The following is an 18575-nucleotide window of genomic DNA, read 5'->3' as shown; positions in this document are numbered from 1 at the left end:
GTCCACAGATCTCGGAGATCGCAAGCAAAGATATTATGATAACTTCGCATCTTTCTCTTTGTAAAAATAAGTTAGACTTTTTCTGGTTATTAGCTTTTAAACTTTACGTAATTAACACATTATTTCCGTTCATAAACATAGTTCAAAAAAACTTTCTTGGCCATTATAATAAAAAAATACCATTTAAAACTTATAAAAATGTTTTATTAGTTGGCGAAAATGACACTATAAATACTTTATTTTAAAAAGTTCAGTTTTAACTTTAATTATTAAGAAAAATTAAAGCATATATCGACACTTTTTTTATCTACATATTCTTTTATAACAATAAGTTGAGTTAAATTTAGAAACCCTGATTTTAAAATGTTCATACTTGATCATTAGAAAACATCAACCTTAAACGCTAATTACTGAAACAAAATAATACTTTAGGTTCATAATGACATTAGAAATTTTATAATTGTTTACAGGTATTTAAATTTACAATGATATAATTTATAGATATTTAAATTTAAGAGAATATAATTTTTAAAAAAAATCATAAATATTTGGAATAACTACATTAAAAAATATGTTATGAGATTAGGAGAATTCCAACTGTATACTATATATTTTATTTATACTTTTTATTTACATTTTTATTTCCTTTGACTTTATCCATTTTTTAATTTTTTTCACCTGCCTTTCATTTTGAAGTAACGAGGCGGTTTCTATTTAGATAATGAATTTTTATAAAAGTTCTTAACGACAGAATAAACTTATTGCTGTTTTATATTAACTGTGTCATTTCGGAATCCATTCTTTACATAGTTGTTCATTTACTTTAGGGAATAAGCGGAAAATTATATTTTTTCCTTTTGTTTTTCTATCAAAATTTTTTCAAGTTGCAATCGCGCAAACTGGCATTTCGATAATAGTTTTAAACTCTTGTAAATTCACTGCAAAAACTGAGGAAAGTCATTATAGAAAATAACAAATGTCTTAGAATATCTCGCAAAAAGAAATGCTCCAATATTAGTTAGAGCTAGTAAGGCCGAACGCTCCGTTCTTGAAGTAAAAGTGCGAGCTTTGCGCCAAAGTGACGTCACTAGAGAAAATCTAAGGATTGGCGCGGCGAGAGCTACTTCAAAGGAGTGAACCAGCCCTTCTATACTCTTTAGCCCTGTGACCTGACAGTGTTAAAACAAATTCATGACAGATGGAATAGGGGACGCTTCGCGGCCCAGGTTTCCAATTACTGAGCACTACTATGACTATGGATGCTTACTTTCAAATATTTTATTTTGAATTAATACTCAATTTAGTCCTACCACTTCCTTTTTTCTTGAGTGATGGGGTACTAATGCTTCTAAGTACTCTTACCCCTCCTATTAATTTACTCATAAGATGAACTGTATCACACCGCACAGTTGAAGTCCTACGGGGGGGGGGAGAGGAGAGGGGCTGATATAAGGATTCGAAATTTCGTTATTTTTCATCAACTCTCAATCAATTGTATATGTGTAATTACAGTAGATAATTTTTTTTCCCTTACCCCAGTTTAATTCTTTTTTGTACATATCAATTTAGTGCTTTTTCAGTATCTCATCATGCTTATTATTATTATATCGCAAATTTACACTACGTTAGCCTCTTCATCATTCAATTTCAATTTTCATTCAACTTCAAATTTCAATTTAGATGAAGGAGCAGATAGTCCTTCGGGCTCTATGTACTTATGTTTAAATTGGTAAATCGGTTGGATGCCAATTTGCTCCGGACAGCGGATATATATTTTCGAGTGGTATACTTTTTGTTTATGATTCTTGGTTTAGTAAATTCGATCTCTAGGGTTTTAGTTCACAATTTTTTCTGAATAATTCAAAGGGTTATGTAATATGCCACTTTGCTACTGTTTAGGACCCATCAACCTGCTTCCAAAACTAAAGCTACACATAGTTTAAAGCAAGTTGTTTCGTTTTATTTTCATTATTTTTATTTATTCAAGCAAAATGCTTTAATCTCCCTAACAGCTACCACATAGTAGAGATGCCAACTTGCTCCCGACAGCATTTTTATTTTTTAAAGTGGTAGTTTATCAATTGTGATTCTTGGTTTGATAAATTCTATTTAGTAGATTTTTATCCACCACTATTTCTAAATAATTCGTAAGCTTATATAGTTCACCACTTCATTCAAGTTATGACATCGTCATACTATGTCATTTAAAAGGCAAGCTAAAATAGTCAAATATTTGCAAAATTTGCTTTGCAGTTATTTGCCGTTTATTTAATTATTTCGTCGTGTCCGGAGCAGTTGGTATCTCTGACTTAGTCTGCTGACCTCAAAGAACTTTTACAACGTTAAATAATACACGATGGATAGGATAGCTCATAAAACAAGAAGAACAGTTTAGGCATGTTGAGTCTTTTAGAAAGTTGGCAAAATTAACCAAGAATCTACAAATTTTAGTTTGAAATGCTCTACCGTTTTTTAAAATATTTTGTCAAATCCGGAGTAGTTGGCATCTCTACGAAACGCCAGCATACAATCTTAATTTTTATGATATGAAAAGAATATCAGTAATTATGACATGCTTTTATCCTGGATCCCTGATCATGTTGGAATTCCAGGAAATGAAAAGGCAGATAAAATGTCAGAAACCACTCAAAACATTTCGAACCAACCACAGACATATGCATTTATTAAAAATGTTATAAATAATACATTAGCTAAAACATGTGAAGCAACATGGACGAGAGAAATTAATAATAAACTACATCAAATAAAACTATGAATAGTCCCTTTTAAACCATTAAGTATGCATACCTGCCAACTTTTAATCTCTTCCGTTATGACTTTTCCCAGCGGTATTGAAATGGATTTAAAATTTCAACTTTAAGCAAAAAAATGCGTTGTATATGAAAAAGCTTAAGCTGACGACCATGGTAGTAACACATATTAATATATATGCTTAATTTTTTTAAGAATAGTGGTGATCAAAACCATTTAAAAATTAAGTTTATAAAAGTAAAGAAAATATATATTTACTACCACTTTAAATATAAAAATAAAATTTTACGCCAAATGCGTAAAAGTTGGCAGGTATGAGTATGTGTAAAAAATTCGAAGTCAATTTAGATAGATAACGAATTGGACACACACGTTTCAACCACAAACATTTATTATTTGATGGACCAGGTCAAGATGCCAAGAAACTTTAACAGTGAAACATATTTTGACACAGTACATTAAATACAAACATCTTAGACAACGGTACTTCAACCATGAATTTACAGCTTCTAATTGGACATACTCCTCACAAAAATGTTATGTTTCATCTTAGAAAAATTGGGTTTTACTCAATGGTTTAAATAGATTTTTATGCCTTCACAATACCTGTTGAGTGGGAAGTGCGGTATAGCCTAATATGGCTTTTGCACTAGAATAATAGCTAACTAAATCAATATTATGGGCTTCTCCTACCACTAAGAAAACAGCATTTTAAGTTGGCAGGTATATTAACATAATTTTTAAGAAACTTTAACATCACGAAATCAAACTTTTTAGAAAGACAATAGGCATGGCTTATATTGAGGAATAAATGCGCCATTTTCTCACTCTTAACACTAGGTTTAGGGACGCGTCATTTTGACGCATTTCGAATTTTATAAGGAAAATTTCAAAACCTGTTTACATTTTTATATTATCTCTTGTAATGAATTTTATCCATTGATCGAGGCAAATATATATTGAAGTCTATTTTCTTCAAAATCTATGAAATATTGAAGTTGTCTTTGTGGTATATCTATCTCTACGGATATGCGTCAATTTGACACAACCGTAATTTAGACAAAATTTTGAGTAAACATGCAAACATCACATCAATAATAAGTAGGAATGTACCGAGAATACTTCGACCCGTTATCCGATATCGTTATCTCAAATGAAACGAGGGATAAACAACTGTTGCCCATAAGCAATAATAGTAAGAACAAACGCAGAATGTTAATTGATGTCAGTGTCAGAGTTTGAAGGTTTCAGTTGCTTAGTTCGAGTATTAAAAATAAAATACTAGAATTTCATAAATATATATCTCATATTTTCATTTTTTTTCTTATAGTATATAATTATATTGCTTTCTAAGTACAGAGATGCCAATTGATCGGCACACGCCAAAATAATTTTTAAAAAATCCGCAAATAACCACTAAGTAAATTTTGCAAAAATAAAGGGGTGAATTATATAAGCCAACGAATTATTTAGAAATAGTGGTGGATAAAAATCTACTAAATTGAATTTATTAAACCAAGAATCACAATTGATAAACTACCATTTTAAAATATATATTTGCTGTCCGGAGCAAGTTGGCATTTCTGTAAGTGCTGTTATTCGTTTATGTGTCAAATTGACACGTGTTCGCAGAGATAGGTATATATGAAACGTCCGTAAACCTAGTGTTAATACTGTTACAGGCGCTCCGAAAGTGATCAGAAACTTTATTCGGACATATAATAGATAATAAAAGGTTTTATTTATACGTTATATAACATACTTTGACAGTGCAAATCTCTCTTTTTCGTTAGGGACATGTTATATTCAGTAAGGTTACGGAAACATAAACAGCCACAAGTATGAGTGACGACGGCAATCTTCAACCTAGAGAATATAAATCATTACTTTTTGTCATTTAAGTTTATTAAAAACCTACCGAAGACATAGGATTTCGAGATTTGTTTCTCCGCGCATTATGGTCAAGTCTTAACTTCATGATCATAAAAATAACAAACAATATTCATATAATTGTAAAAAAGGTTATTTGTTTTGGTTAAATTATTTTTTTCTTCTGATTATTCTATTAGTATAATAATGATTAACGTATAAAAGTTTTCTGAAAATTAAGTTGCCAAAACTTAACATAATTGCTAAACTAATATAACTTTAATATTTATGTTCGAATTATTGACCTATCATGGTAATAATTAAAGTTCTTATTTTTATAAATAGATTTATATGTTAAAATTATGATTTTTTATTAATACGTTAAACATATCCTTTTAACTGCGAAAGCAAAAATTAAGAAGTAAATTTTCCATCATAAAAACTTCGTCTTTTAATTTGCCACTTACTCTGAAACGATAAAAAAAAAACCGATTTTTTTACATTGAAGTGATATAAGAAGTGATTTCATGGAAAAAGTAATATAATATCAAATCAGAGTTCCCACGGCCTGGAAATTTTTTAATATGGTAGCAAAAATAATATTGGGTTGGAGGGAAAGTTCTGTCGTCAATCAATAGTGATGTTTTGCAATCCATGTTGGAAAATAATACACATTTAACAAGTCGACAAATTGCAGAAGAGTTTGGCATTCATCATACAACTGTTGGAGATCACATTAAATCTCTTGGGTTTGTGTTAAAGCAAAGTGTTTGGGTTCCACATGAAATAACGGAAAAGAATTTATCTGATTGTGTAAGAATGTGTTCATCACATCTGATTAGAGACAATGTGGAGCCGTTTTTGGACAGGCTGGTTGCTGGAGATGAAAAGTGGAATCTTTATGAGAATATTAAGAGAAAAAAATCCTACTGCAAACCAGGAACATCGTCAGCAACAGTTCCAAAACCAAGTATCCATCAGCGAAAAGTACTGCTTTGTTTGTGGTGGGACAGGAAAGGTCCAGTGTACTACGAGTTGCAGAAACAGGAAAAAACCATCAACGCGATTCTGTACTGCAATCAGCTAGATAAATTAAAAGCAGCTATCAAAGAAAAAAGGCCAACATTAGCGTCCAGAAAAGTAATAGTGTACACCACGATAATGATCGCCCGCATACTGCAATGGTGACACTTCAAAAACTGAATGCGTTAGGATGGGAAATCCTTAGTTACCCACCGTATTCACCTGACATTATACCATCAGATTTTATCTGTTCAGATCTCTGCAAAATTATCTAACGGGTAAAAAATTCAAGTCTTTTGTTAGTGTTTCTAAGGCAGCTGCTGACTATTTCAATTCTAAGGACGAGAACTTCTACAAAACAGGAATTCTCAGGTTACCTGAAAGATGGCAACAGGTTGTAACAAATAACGAAGCATATAAAATTGATTAATATTAAACGCTTATTTTTATAAATGAATTCAAATATTTTCCTTAAAATACGACAGAACTTTCCCTCCAACCCGATATATATCTAGTTTAAACTATCAATTAATATTAAATTTTAAAAAAAATGTGTATGGGTGCAGAAAATAATTCGTGAATTCATGGAACAAGAAGTGATTTCATGGAAAAAGTAATGTAATATCTAATCGGAGTTCCCACGGCCTGGAATTTTTTTTAAATGGTGGCAAAAGTAAAATATATCTAGATCATACCTGCCAACTTTCACTCCTTCCGAGAATGGATTTACAGAGTGGTTGCAAAACAATAAACGAAAATCAATCTGATTCAACAATATATTTATATTTTGATCCGGTTGAAGCACTCAAAAAGTCTTTGCTAGATCAAAGAGTACTTGCTCCTTATAATTCTAGATCTAATCAGAAATAACTAAATCGTTGTGGTATCTGAGAATCTTTTAATTCACCCAGATACATGAAAAATGTTTCCCATCACAATGAATGTCTTTGAAAAAAAGAACTGTCCTTAATATATGACACTGGGCGTTAACCGGTTTAAGCTAAAAAAAAGTTATTAATTTCCAACAGTCATTTTGATCGATGCAAACTGTTCCGCTTTCTGGAATAGTTTTAATAAAGTGGTTGCAAATTATATAGTAAAATTTGTTAGAGACGGACATTTACGCTTACTTTTTAATAGAGTAACCAGTAGATTGATGCTCGTTCGTTGTAGTGGACCTGGGCGTCCGAGTCCTTACGGCCCTTTCTGTAGATAGATGATTTAATGTTGCATTTTATATGATACTTATAATTTTTGATATTTAGTGGTGACAAAATTGCTTAAAAGGAAAAATACTAAATTAAAAGTAACTTAAATTTCGCTACCACTAGAAAATACTATTTTACAAAGCAGAGAAAGTTGGCATCTTTGCAAACATTGTATGGGTCTAAAGGACTAATAAAAAAATACTTCTAAAAGCTTGATCTTTCAAATTGTGCCTACATTTTTTCCGTGTAAAATCTTCCATAACATTAGATGCTAAAAGATAATTACATAGAGTTACTATTGAAGTATTTCTAATATTTTGACCAAACCCTTGTATTCTCCCCGTTTTTTCGACTTCCTTTCCAACTTATTATTAATATAATCTCCTACTACAAAAATGTTCGCATTTAAGAAAATATTTTTCCTAATGTTAATAAAGATTCTAAAATTTTAATAAAAAGGTATTCAAAGAAATTTGTTTACCTCTACATACAAATAATTTAAACGGATATATCAATGGTCAGAAAGATATATAGTCATGTTAAGTTCTGCTAAAAGTTTCTAAAAAGCTCTTTTTTTAAAAACTAGAGGGCTCCGCCCCCTGCTCGCTGACGCTCGCCAACCCCCGGAGAATTGCTTCGCAATTCTTGCTTGGTTTGCTTCGCAAAACCAAGAATGCTTTGATTTCATATATTTCAATATTAAACTGAATATTAACTGTTATCATCGAAAAGAATTAATTTTCTTAAATGCAGAATAAGCAGTGTGTCAATATCAATGTCACTTTTTTTCGTTGACTACAGTTCCTTCTATGTCCTATTTGTTCTCTAAATGAGCCAAAATTGTCAGAAATTAACATCAATGTGCAGATATAATCTTAATATGAAACTTGTTTTAAAAAAATGATAATCACAATAATACAGACTTTGTCCCAAAGAAATGAATATATTTTTAACACATTTAATTCAATATATATATATATATATATATATATATATATATATATATATATATATATATATATATATATATATATATATATATATATATATATATATATATATATATATATATATATATATATGCAAACACTATAATATTTTTCAATAAGCAATATTGTTAAGAACAGGGGGTAATTTTTAAAAAAATATTTTAATAATATTCAGCAAAATAACTATAAATGAAAACATTAATTTTGCGGAATTAAAATAAACAATGCACCAATAGCATTTTCTTTACGCTAAATACATTTATAAATTTGACATTATATATATATGTTATAATATTTCTCTATATACAATATTGTTAATGACAGGATCATCTTTAATAAATATTTTAATGTTCTCCTTCGTTGTGCATCTTGACAATGCCACATATAATTGACCATGAGAAAAAATAGGCCGTTCAATATATAGCCCAACTTTATCGAAGGTTTGGCCCTTATTAATTGTTAAGGCATAAGCTAATCTAACAGGAAATTGTCGTCGATAAAGCACAAATGGTAAGGAAGAATTACTTGATAATGTATTTAATTCTATTCTTGGAAGATTGACAATACTACCATTTTTATTACCAGTAGCAATTTGGCAAGTCAATACTCTTTTCCCTATTTTAAGAACAGTCAATCGAGTTCCATTGCAAAGGCCATCAACAATAGATATGTTCCTGATCAGCATTACAATGCATCCAACTTTTAATTTGAGCTGATGAGGTGGCAGTCCCGGGAGATTTATGGAGTTTAAATATTCAATAGAATACCTTAAAGTAGCTTCTTCTTCTCTCCCGTCTGAGTTATCTACTCCATATAGTGTGGCCTTATCAATACTATAACTTATAACCTCTTCACCTGGCACACGTGATAAAATATTTTCATTAACTTTGTTAACTTCATCATTTTGCGGTGATAATATGATGTGATTAATGAAGTTAGTATTAAGACAATCGATTTTTTCAATAAACCAAGAAATGATATCTTTACAATAAAGATCAGGAGTGCTTGCATCAAGATGTAAAAGTTCTCCATTGCCAATTGTCAACAACCAATTGGCAAATTCTTGGTTACCAGCTTTAACTCTCATATTAATTGTCAAATGGAGGATTTCAAAAAATGGCCAAAGAAAAGAGTATTTTATAGTTTCATTAATAACCTGCATATGTGTAGCTTTTTTAACGACAGGTAACACTTGTCGAAAATCTCCACCTAAAATGATTATCTTAGCACCAAATGGTATCTCATTAGCTAGAAGATCACGAAAAGTTCTATCGATCATTTCTATTGCTTTTCTGGGAATCATACTTGCTTCGTCCCATATAATAACGTCAACATTTTTTAAGCGAATCTTATCACATTTTTTTAAAATACAAATCCCATCGTCACTTAGATCAATAGGCAGATTAAAAAATCTGTGTGAAGTAGTTCCAGATGGAAGTAACATTGACGCAATGCCAGTCCAAGCTACACAAGCAACTTTCATGCTCTTTGACACAAAATAATGATATAATCCTTTATATAGGAAGGTTTTGCCAGTTCCTCCTGGACCATCGATAAAAAACAAAGTTTGCTGATTTGATGATTCATCGGAGACAGACTTTATTATTCTTTGAAAAATGAACAGTTGATCTTCGTTAAACTTAGCATTTATCAGAGTAAACTTTTCAACTGATTCGTTTAGATCCATAGCATAAACCAGTTCTTCATATAATGGGGGCTCGGGTAATCCAAAGTCCTTACAACTTCTATTTTCAGAATTCAACAACTGTTCAATGTGTATTAAAGCATCGTTGGCATCGGCATCTTTATCAATCATTTGTTCATGAAAAATATTGTATAATTTTACTGCATCTGATGGCTCATCACATATTAAATAGTACACGAAAAAGTGCCTTAATTGCTTAGGCATCATATTAGCTGCTGCCTCTTCCATAACTGCTGTAGATTCTTCACAGCATTCAGTTAAACCCATAGCAATTGCTGATTCTCTGAATGTTTTATACATCGTACCTTCAAATGTTCGCAGATCTTCATAGCTGAAAGCTCCAGGAACTCTACATAAAATGAGTTTCAAGAAAAACCTCTCAGAGTCTCTAGGAGAAACATTCATTAAACGTCCAACGACATGGACATTATTTTTTCTTGGCATCCATTTTTTCAATTTGTAATTCCAAGAGTACTTTTCTGGTATATTACCGTACAAAGTAATACGTGCAGTTGGATCTTCTTTATTCAAATTAAACCACGCTAATAACATGGTAAGGGATGCTTTTTTATTTGAAACTGCAGCAGACTCACAACCTTCCTCAAATCTGATGTGTTGCTGGCCAGGAAGATGCACTTGAAGCCTAACAACAGTGTGACTTCTATTATGCAGTGGAATTTCGTTTAATCGCCATGCAGCTTCCATTGGCCCAATATAGCGGCTATCTATATAGCTTGCAATTTCATTGTCCTCTTGAACAATAGCAATTCTGGCTCTATCATGGCCTTTATGAATATATTTATGTATATATTTAATAGCCATCACTGAGGAGCAATATTCAACATTTATATGGCAATTAAATTTGAGTAAAAGATACGGATTATGAGGTACAACCATGCGATTATCTACATACACAGTGGTGCCTTTTATTTTAGCAGGATATTGGTATAATTTATTGATGTTATTTCTTCTCCGATATCTTGGAAAACCATCACCTGTCATATCTGTTTCATTGATAAATTCTTTAGGAAATCCTTTTGAGCATTCTTTTTTTTCTTCATTCCAGCAAATAAGGCCTGCAATATGAGGTCCATGCATCATGTGTTTTAGTTGATGAGAGCGAAGATAGTTATCATCAGAAAGCTCAGCAGTTATAAATCTGTCAACATCTTCAGGCTTTAACAACTTACAGTCTGTTCGGAGTGAAGCAAGAATATGAACATGTGGGAGCCCTCTTTTTTGAAATTCTATCGTATAAACGTATGCCACAATAGGGCCTAAAACATGTTTTTTTGTTAAGTCATGAATTAATTCATCCACTTTAGCTTGGAAAATCTTTGTGACGATTATTGAAATGTCATTTACAGTAGTACCTTTAATGAAATGATCTTTTAAAGTTTCAGTAATTTCTGGCCACTGCGGATTACATGTCATCGTAATAAAAAAATCAGGCCTTCCAACCTTCCGACAAATAGCAATTGCATCTTGATACAGTTGTTGCATACTTCGAGGTGACCCAATATACGTAGCTGGTAGTATAACAGCTGTGCCCAACCTTACTCTGTCAGTTTCATTTAAAGAATTCCTTTCAACATGGTCAATTAACCCTTGATAGCATTCAGTGCGCAGGGTTCCTTGATTGTTTCTAATGAAATCTAATCGCTGACTTTCAACCAACAAATAGCAATTTATCACATACTGCTGAGATAATTTTCCAGCATGCAATAACGGGTTAAAAGGACCATTAGGTCGTAAGGCTAACCTATGCCCATAATATTGAATTGGACTTATTTGTTTTCCTTTTTGCGAAGGCATTTGATAAGTCCATCCTAAATCGCCTTTAGGAAAAAGTAAAGGAAAGACCATAGGATCAGCATGTTGAGATCTTTGGTTTATTATACTCGTTTCTCTTATTTCTTGTTTAGGATATACAGTTAAATCGCATACAGGAACAACACAATCTTTGGAAACAATAATGGCAGCTAATTCAGAAGAAGTAGGTTTATTGTATCTTCTTTTATCATCGAATATAAATCTTTGAAATTGTAAAACAAATTCACTATCATGAATAGTTAAATCTCTGAGCATCCGATATTTCTGTGCATATGGATTGACTTCCCTTAATAATTTTTCAATATGCCTTGTCAACTGAAGATTGTCTAAATTCATGCGTAGTTTAATAGCCTCCTCAACACTGTCATAAATATATATTTGTCCATTCCTTGGAGCATTGGTTGCTGAATTTAGGGATGTTGTCGCATGGTGATATACTTGTCCTTGAATTTTTATCAACGGTGGACCTCTGCTTTCATCTTGAAGAAATTTAGCACTAAAAGTGGCAAACGCAAATGATGAATTGTATACACGGATATTTTGCCTAAATAATTTTGCTTCTTGCTCATCAGAAAGAAGTAAGTTTTTCAAAAATAAAGGATATTCATGCAGCGGAGGTATATGTATGTTATCATTATGGCAGCAAGAATTAACAGAGCGCCCTTTTGCAGAAGCAAATCTCAAAGCTCCACAATAACTGCATTTTGAAAACATTTTGCCAAGACTATGTTTTGCCACTTTGATAGGTAACAATTTCGATAAATCACCAGCAAACTCATGTTGTTTTGATTTTAAAATAGGTGAATTAGGATTTTGGTCCATATCATTGTCAACATTGCGAAAGCGAATTGGTACAGTGTGCATTCCAACCACATTTTCTGTATTTACAGGTCTGGTTTGATGTGGGCAAATGAAAGTCGATGTTGTTGCGACTGTGTAGCAATTACACACATTCTCTTTTAGCTCAACCTTTGTTAGTTTAACTTTTTTTTTGTTAGTTGAATCATCATTAGGTTGTATAAGCAAAAGAGCATTATTTTCTTCTATACTATGAAGTTTACGTTTTTCCCGCTTTCGATTAGCTTTCGCATTGAGTTGCGACTTTTTAGTAATGTTAGGTCTTTTCTTTTTAGGCATTACTTGTAAATAAACAAATCGAATTAAGATTTAAAACCAGATTAAACTTACGAATTAACGTTTTAGAAAACAAATAATCAGATTAATCAATATATCAATACGAAATAAGTTGAGATGTTGTAAAACTGAAGAATGAAATTCTAACTATTTTGTGATTGGTTGCATCTCTGAAAAAGAAAATTCAGACTTGTAAATCGCTTTTTTAAGCTTGCCGTTTTCAGACATGTGATTGGCTGTTGTGAACGGCGGTTATTCTTCATTATTAACTGCAAAATCGTGCTTTAAAACTAAAATAAATAAAAATTTAAAATTATGTGAAAGATTTGAATGCCCTAAATGTCTTCCCTGAAAGATTCTGCATGAATTGATTCCTTAATCTTAGATTTTCATCACGTAGTTAAAAAGTTTTTCAGGGGACAAAATTAACTGCAAAAACTTTTTTTTAGAATAGAGAGATTTCTGCTTTAGTTCTCTACCTCTGGAAAAAATGTTTTGCTAGAAACTTGAATGCTGGGGGTAATTCTATCAAGATTTCTATTGTTTTCAATTTTTCCAAAACCAAATAAATCCAAATTTTCATTGAAATTTTTTTTCGAGTTACTCTGTTACCCCAATGTTGAAACTGGAGATGTTGAAATTGTTACTGGAGATGTTGAAATTGTAACTGTATTATAACTGGATCTGTTGTAATTTCAAATGGATTATAATTGGATCTGTTACAATTGTAACTGGACTCTAACTGTACCTGTACCATCTTATCACTCTCCCACTTTACAACTCTTAAACTCCCTCAGAATATGATAACGTGAGAAATTATCGATTACCAAATTTAATACAGATGAATTATTCTGGGGTTGATCAAAATAATGGAAGCACTTCAATATTTACTCAATGTAAATATTAATTTTTTAGCAGCAAATGCTTTGGAAGATTTTACATGACAAAACTGTTAGTACAATTTGAAAGATTTCGCTTGAAGCTTTTAAAAATTATGCCATTTTGCCTATAAAAAGTTCGGATTGACCAAAATGAGCGCAAGAAGTATAAAGCTGATTTCATATAATACTATAATTCAAATAGCATTCTTATGTACATATTTCAGTGTTATAGATTGATTTTAAAATAGCTGGTATAAAAGCTAGAAAGAAGTTAATAACTTCCAACACTCATTTCTGTCGATCCGAACTTTGCATGGCATAATTTTTGAAAAAATGGCATAATTTTTAAAAGTTGCATGCATGATCTTTCAAACTATGCCAACAATTTTGCCATGTCATAGCATCCGAAACATTTGTTGCTAAAAGAAAAATTGTTTACGTAGAGTAAGTATTAAATTTTTTCGATTATTTTGATAAACCCCTCTACACATGAAAGTGCAACTCTGTTTTGCTCTGCAGCCGAAATTTTCAGGAAATTTTTGAATGATAAATATTCCATTTGTCTACTCTAGCCCCAAGTTCATACTAAATCCTTTCTCCCTTATTTATTAAAAAGTAATTGGAATTTAGAACAAATTTCGGTCTACAAGTGCAGTTTTCTGTAAATAATCTTAACAATATTCATTTTAATTAACTTTAAAGCTTATTAAATATATGCAAGCCAACTTTTTCCATTTTTTTCGTCTGATTTTCTCGATTATCTAACCTTAAGAATTTTTATCAAACATATTTTTTACACTTTTTTCGCTTATTTTGCATTAATTTAGATCAAAATAAGTATTATATTCAGCATTTTTATAATTTAAGCGAATTAAGTACAGCATGAGACACCGATGTCCTTTTCTACGTTAAAGGTGAAATCTTCCAAACACGGCTCACTTGCTAACAATAATTTTCAAATTTGCAGTTGTTTAGATCTAAGTAGAACAGTTATTCATGATCGAAATTTCTTTAATTTACAAAACCAAAAATTGATAAATTTTTGAGTATGAATGAAAAAAATGTTTTTTTAGACTACTTTATTTGATTTTATATTTCGGTACAAATATAATTCCGTTATTCTAATAGATTTTTAGTAACCATTAGACTTTTTTTATTATTAAAAAAATATTAAAATATATCTGTTGCTGTTACTTTTGTCACTTGCCAATACCAGCAAGTTTGTTCGAAATCAAGCTAATTTTTAAGGCAGAGGCTGAGCTTGTTTTTTCAGTGGCACCATCTAAGAAAATATATTTTTGCTTGTAATTAGAATGTCAAAAAAATATATATATATAAAAAGGACACCGGTGTTCTATTTGAGTCAAAGGGTTAAAATAATAACAATATTGCACTTTACGATTTAATTTTTAATTTAGTAACCACGATTTATAACTATTTTAACAACCCTAATATATTCATAATTTAAATAAATTTATGTGACCAATTCAAATTTATATGAATTATAAACAGGCTGTGAAATTTTTAAGCGATTTCGAAATTAAAAAAATTCATGCTTAGATTAATTATCATTATACTTCTACTTCAGTTACAGTATCAATTATCCACTTTCGGGTTAACTATATAAATATTATATACACTGGCTAGCAAATTTTTTGTTGCATTTGTGCATGTACTTGATCTTATCTAATTCGAATTTGGGGATTTCAAATCTATAATTCGTTTTGTTCGGAATTCTGCAGTTTAAAGTTATTGGTATTTAAAATATAAGAAGCTATCGTATCAATACATTTTTTGTCAAGTTACATTATAATTTGCTTTAATTTCATACTATTCTTTCGTTCTTTCTTTTCATTATTAGGTAGAAAGTGATTGGTTGCACAAGGGATCAAATTTTTTGTTGCATTTGTACAAATACTTGATTTTACCTGATTCAGGAGTGGTTCAAATCTGAAATTAGCTTTGCGAAAGCTATAGACTTTTTTCAAGACGATATTTCAAGTTTTTTTCTCTCTGAATGAACAAGCTTATTAAGTACGTACAGATTTATATGCATGCATATTCACTTCTCTGCTCTTTTGAAAATAATATTTAAGTCAGAAAAAATATAAAATATGACCTTAACGTGTCCCATCATATCTGAAATGTATTATCGCCTTCTTCTTACTACTTCCTACTTATCATATTAGTAGGAGCGCTAAGTAGTTACTCGAGTGAATTTTGTAAAATCTTGGTTAGGAGTACATTATTAAATTGCATAAAAATTATTGATGGAAACCGATTTCAGGTTTGAAATCAGTGACGCAAAAATATATAAGATTCGTTTAAAAATAAATAAAAATATATATGAAAAATGAAGTGTAATTGAACTGTACACCAATTAAAAAAACTGTTTCAAACACCAGTAACTGCTTTAGGATACAAAATTTTTAAGGTGGGTGGAAAAAGCGTCTATAAGCGGTCTTACGTGGCATACGTTTTAATAGTGATGATAATATTTGCTTATTAAACCAAAGCCGGTGTTTACTTTCTAAAGCTGATTCACAAAACAACAGTAAATGTCTACTGAACGGCATTAAGAGATTTTAAGTTGTTCACATTGCACAACATCATTAAAAAATATTGAAATTTCATAGATTATATTTTTGAATAAAAACAAAAACCTTATTGTGTTTCAAAGCATTAGTTTTTATTAAATTTGCCACTATCTGAAATCTATTTGAAATTGATAAATGAAATGTAGGAAAATTGTTAAGAAATTAAAACTAAAACCTAATTTAGTAAATAAATTCCCTAAGAAGTGGTGTTTCAGTAATTAAACCTATATTATTAAGTAGTCTTAGGAAAATCAAATGACAGTAATGAATGTAAAACAAAATTAAAGCATTTAACACATTTATTGCAATTATTCTATTTTATATTGAAAATATATCTGAAGCAGATCTAGATAATCTCAAACGAAAATTACAAATTTTTCTTCGAAACTCTAAAATTGAACTCAGACTGTTTATGTTTGAATTCAATTACTCTATATCTTTATGAGCTTACTCTACATCTTTATGAGGCGTCCCATCCTAGCCTACGCATCTCCAGCCTGGTGCAACACCCCTCCCTTCATTCCTATTAAAACTCAAAAGATGTTAGAATAAAATAATTTTGAAAAATAACAATAGCAAGATGGTTTATCCAAAATAAGAACACGCATAGCGATCTCAATTTTAAATTTTTTAGATCATCCTATTGCAAAGCTTGATGGCAAATTTTTCGAAAAAGCCATAAATTGTGATACTGCAGGTTGAAATTTTTGCTTTTGAAAACCTGAAAGAAGACATGAAACACCAGGCGAATGGCCGCTTATTTTTGTAACGATGCGTCCTCATCCAGAATAATAAATATTTAATTTTCTTTTCCCTCCAATTAGCAGAAAGTATCACATTAGAGTCATGATGATGCATGGGAAAAGGGCCGTAAGCTACATCAATTACCCAGATAAATGTTGATGATGATGACTTCAAATGACAGACAGGACTTTAAGAGCATTTCCGCATTTTATGCAGATGACACTAAAATCGTCGTTAAGTCCAATCTCCCCAACATTGCCCTACAGAAACTCCAAGAATAGGTGAATGAATAGAAAAGGTGAATGGTGCCTGGTCTGGAAGTTTAAAGTTAATGGACAAAAATCACAACTACTAATTATTTAACAGAAAAGAATAACATCCTCTAAAAAAACTAAGCTATTCTCTTTAAAGAAACTATCCCCACAGTCAAAAGTGCAAAATATCGTGGTCTGGTTATAAACAGAAAATTCAATTGGAAAAACCATGTTAAATTAATCATCAATGAAGCACAAGCAGCCTTTTACAAACTGCAAATCTTCCTTCAAAACTCTGATTAGGAACTCAGACTTTAACCATTACTCTACGTCTCAATCTAACGTACACATCAACAGCCTAGTGCAACATCTCCCCATCAGGAACGAGAAGATGTTGCACTAGAGAAATTCAAAGGATGTCAGAATGATTCTCCAAAAACTAACACAAGCAAGATTTTTTTTTGAAATAAAAATATACATTGCACCTTTGACATTGATTTTTTAAATCATTACTGTGCAAATTTTTTGAAAACTCTTTAAATTGTGCTGCCGTAGGTTTCAATAAAAGTTTTACTTTTGAAAATTAGAAAGATAACATAAGGCTGAGGTCACTGGCTGCTTATTTTTGTATCAATTCATATTTATCCAGAATAAAAAAAATATTTGAGTTTTTATTTCATTTCAATTTACATTCCAGTTACCAGAAAATACCACCTTAAGGACAAAATCTACAAAATGAATGGGGAAAGGGCAGTAAACAGCCTAACGGTATCCAGATAAATTTTAATGATGATTATGATATGATAACAACAAACTATCCTTTCAGAATATATTGCTAATCCCAATGCGAATTTCTTTAACAAGGCACAAGAATGTGACATCGCAAAATTTAATGATTAAATTCAATCTATATCTTCTGCAGTGCAGCTTTCTTGTCGTTGGAAGGAATCCTCGTCAGATCATACTGTAAATAGTATGCAAAAAATTTGTAAATTGTTTCAATTAACCGGAGAGCAACCAGTCCATGAATTTACAGTAGCTGAGGGAGGGATGGGTCCACTAGCCTCTGCCCATAATTAATTATCTCATTCGGTAAATTTAAAATGGTTTTGTGTTTGTTCTTCCACAATTGATTATTCCTAGCCACGTTTTTATCTCCTTCTATGGTTCTCAAATCAGATGAATCAGTGAGAACAGAGCATCAAGACAAGATCCAAGCCTACCAGATCTCTAAACGTTAAATTAGTATTTTAACCCTTCCAAGTGCAGTGTAGCCAGTCTCGCAACACATATTCAATCAATGTTACAAAACATTAAAAATTAAGACTGACTGTGTTTAACGTTTATCTACCACTATTCTTTAAACAGCAAAGAGCTTAAGTATAACAGTAAGTAAAGAAACATTAAATATGGTCCAAGGAGGGGTCGCCCCCATGGAATATGTAGTATGTCATACTTGCTAACTCTTCTGGATTTTCCGGAAGATTTTATTTTCATATTTAAAGTGGTAGCAATACTCAGGTTATTCCAATTAACTTTTTGAAATATAATGATAATTATAGATGA

At 31.1% G+C, this 18575-nt stretch overlaps 1 protein-coding gene across 1 annotated transcript; it reads right to left on the bottom strand.

Moving 5' to 3' along the window:
* Positions 1–6015: 6015 nt before the first annotated feature.
* On the bottom strand, positions 6016–12536 carry LOC147803967 (uncharacterized). The gene is made up of 3 exons (XM_087151353.1): positions 9233–12536; positions 7075–7143; positions 6016–6041 (listed from the first exon to the last, which is right to left on the bottom strand). The coding sequence occupies exons 1-3, from the start codon at positions 12534–12536 to the stop codon at positions 6016–6018; spliced, it is 3399 nt and encodes a 1132-aa protein (XP_087007479.1).
* Positions 12537–18575: the final 6039 nt, after the last annotated feature.

This window comes from Parasteatoda tepidariorum, chromosome 9, assembly GCF_982258835.1.
Source record: "Parasteatoda tepidariorum strain Cologne lab strain chromosome 9, Ptep-v5.0, whole genome shotgun sequence".
NCBI classification, from domain to species: Eukaryota; Metazoa; Arthropoda; class Arachnida; order Araneae; family Theridiidae; genus Parasteatoda; species Parasteatoda tepidariorum.
The sequence above is the reverse complement of the archived record's forward strand: the minus strand, read 5'-3'. Positions and strand labels throughout refer to the sequence as shown.